Here is a 1608-nt window from a genome sequence, read left to right as displayed (position 1 = left end):
AAATCTTTAATAAATAAAAAAAAGTAAAAAAAAAACACACACACACACACAGAACAGTAAGTGTGTGTACTCTTGTTTTTCCATTGATATTTCTTTTTCTCCTAAGAAAGATACAAGTAGCAGAGATGGGTCTAATGCCTACCTAGAAATAAATTCCTATATTTGCTGTTTTGGGGGAAAAAAAAAAGAATGGCTAGCCCAGGTGATAAATGACTATCCCAAAAAATCTTAACTCGAGGACGTGAAAAGCAAGACAGACAATAACTCTAAGGATAGAACTTGAGAAAGAAGGCAAGGGGCTAGAAAGATGGCTCAGAGCTTAAGAGCACTGATCACTCTTTCGGAAGGCCTGGGATAAATCCCCAGCACCCACATAGCAGTTCACAACTGTCTGTAAGTCCAGTTCCAGGGACTCTGGCACCCTCACACCAGTGCACATAGAAATAAAGTTAAATTAAAAAAAAGAAAAGAAAGAAAATGTAAGAAAGAAGGCAGTAGCAAATCACTTGGTACAGGAGTGAAAACTTGCAAAACAAACAAAGAAACAACAAATGGTAAATCTCCACATTAGCAAGAATTGATTCTTCAGTATAATAAAGATTATAGGTACTGATGGAAAAGGATGTGGAAAAAGCATAGGGAAAGCTAACTCCTCACTTATGGTGAAATAAATAGAACACTGTATCTAAGAAAAGATTAGCTAATAAATACCTAAAATTACCCCGATCCTACTTAAACTCACCTTCCGAACATCAGAGCTTTTGGGCTCTGTCGTCCAAGTGATGACCCGGGACACTGCCAGGCGAGTTTCACTGGAATTTATAAAATCCCCTGGATCCATCTGCTTGGCCAGAGTTTCTATGTACTTAAGGATAGCGACCTTCACCTGCAGAGAAAAGCACAATGAAAGAGGTCAGTGAGATGGACTCTGCGAGACACTGGGCATGTATCAGAAATGACTACCATTAGTCTGCCAAGTCAAAGGAATGGTACAGCTACGTACCTATCTGACATGAGGTGAGGATTTCTGTTCTCATAATCACTACAACTTTTGGAACTCCATTCCCAGAGTATGAACAATTGCTGAAGAATTCCTTAACCAACTCTAAACTCTGCCTGCCCTCATGTCTGCTTTCAGAGTGTTTAGGTGGCTAGTCTTAAATAGTCATTTCTTTCTGGGGAAATAGCCGGTGTTACATGACAGGATATCACAAGAAAAGTCTGTAATCACAGGGGGTAACACAACTGTCTATTTACTTATATTTAAGGCAGGGCCTCAAGTCCAGGGTGGCCTCAAATGCATTTTATAGCTGAGAATGACCTTGAACTTCTCTAATTGTCCTCCTCTACCTCCTGAGTACAGTTTACAAGGTGCTGGGCATAGAACCTAGGACCTGGTGCAGACTAGCTAAGCACTCTGCAATTGAGCTACATCCCTATAAAGTACACAAAAGGCAGTTGTCAAGCTGGGCGGTGATGGCGCACACTTTTAATCCCAGCACCCGGGAGGCAGAGGTGGGCAGATCTCCATGAGTTCGAGGCCAGCCTGGTCTACAAAAGCTAGTTCCAGGACAGGCTTCAAAGCTACAGAGAAACCCTGTCTCCAAA

At 41.5% G+C, this 1608-nt stretch overlaps 1 protein-coding gene across 31 annotated transcripts in view; it reads right to left on the bottom strand.

Annotated features, from left to right (window-relative positions):
- Positions 1-1608, bottom strand: part of Clasp2 (cytoplasmic linker associated protein 2) — a 189055-nt gene that overhangs the window by 31676 nt on the left and 155771 nt on the right. For all 31 annotated transcript variants that reach the window (XM_026779561.1, XM_026779564.1, XM_026779560.1 and 28 more), the window contains one exon: positions 743-886. In XM_026779561.1, coding sequence (XP_026635362.1) covers positions 743-886 — 144 coding nt within the window. The remainder of the gene's footprint in view (positions 1-742; positions 887-1608) is intronic.

This window comes from Microtus ochrogaster, chromosome 5 (assembly GCF_000317375.1).
Source record: "Microtus ochrogaster isolate Prairie Vole_2 chromosome 5, MicOch1.0, whole genome shotgun sequence".
In the NCBI taxonomy this organism is placed as follows: domain Eukaryota; kingdom Metazoa; phylum Chordata; class Mammalia; order Rodentia; family Cricetidae; genus Microtus; species Microtus ochrogaster.
This window is presented reverse-complemented; position numbering and strand designations above follow the sequence as displayed.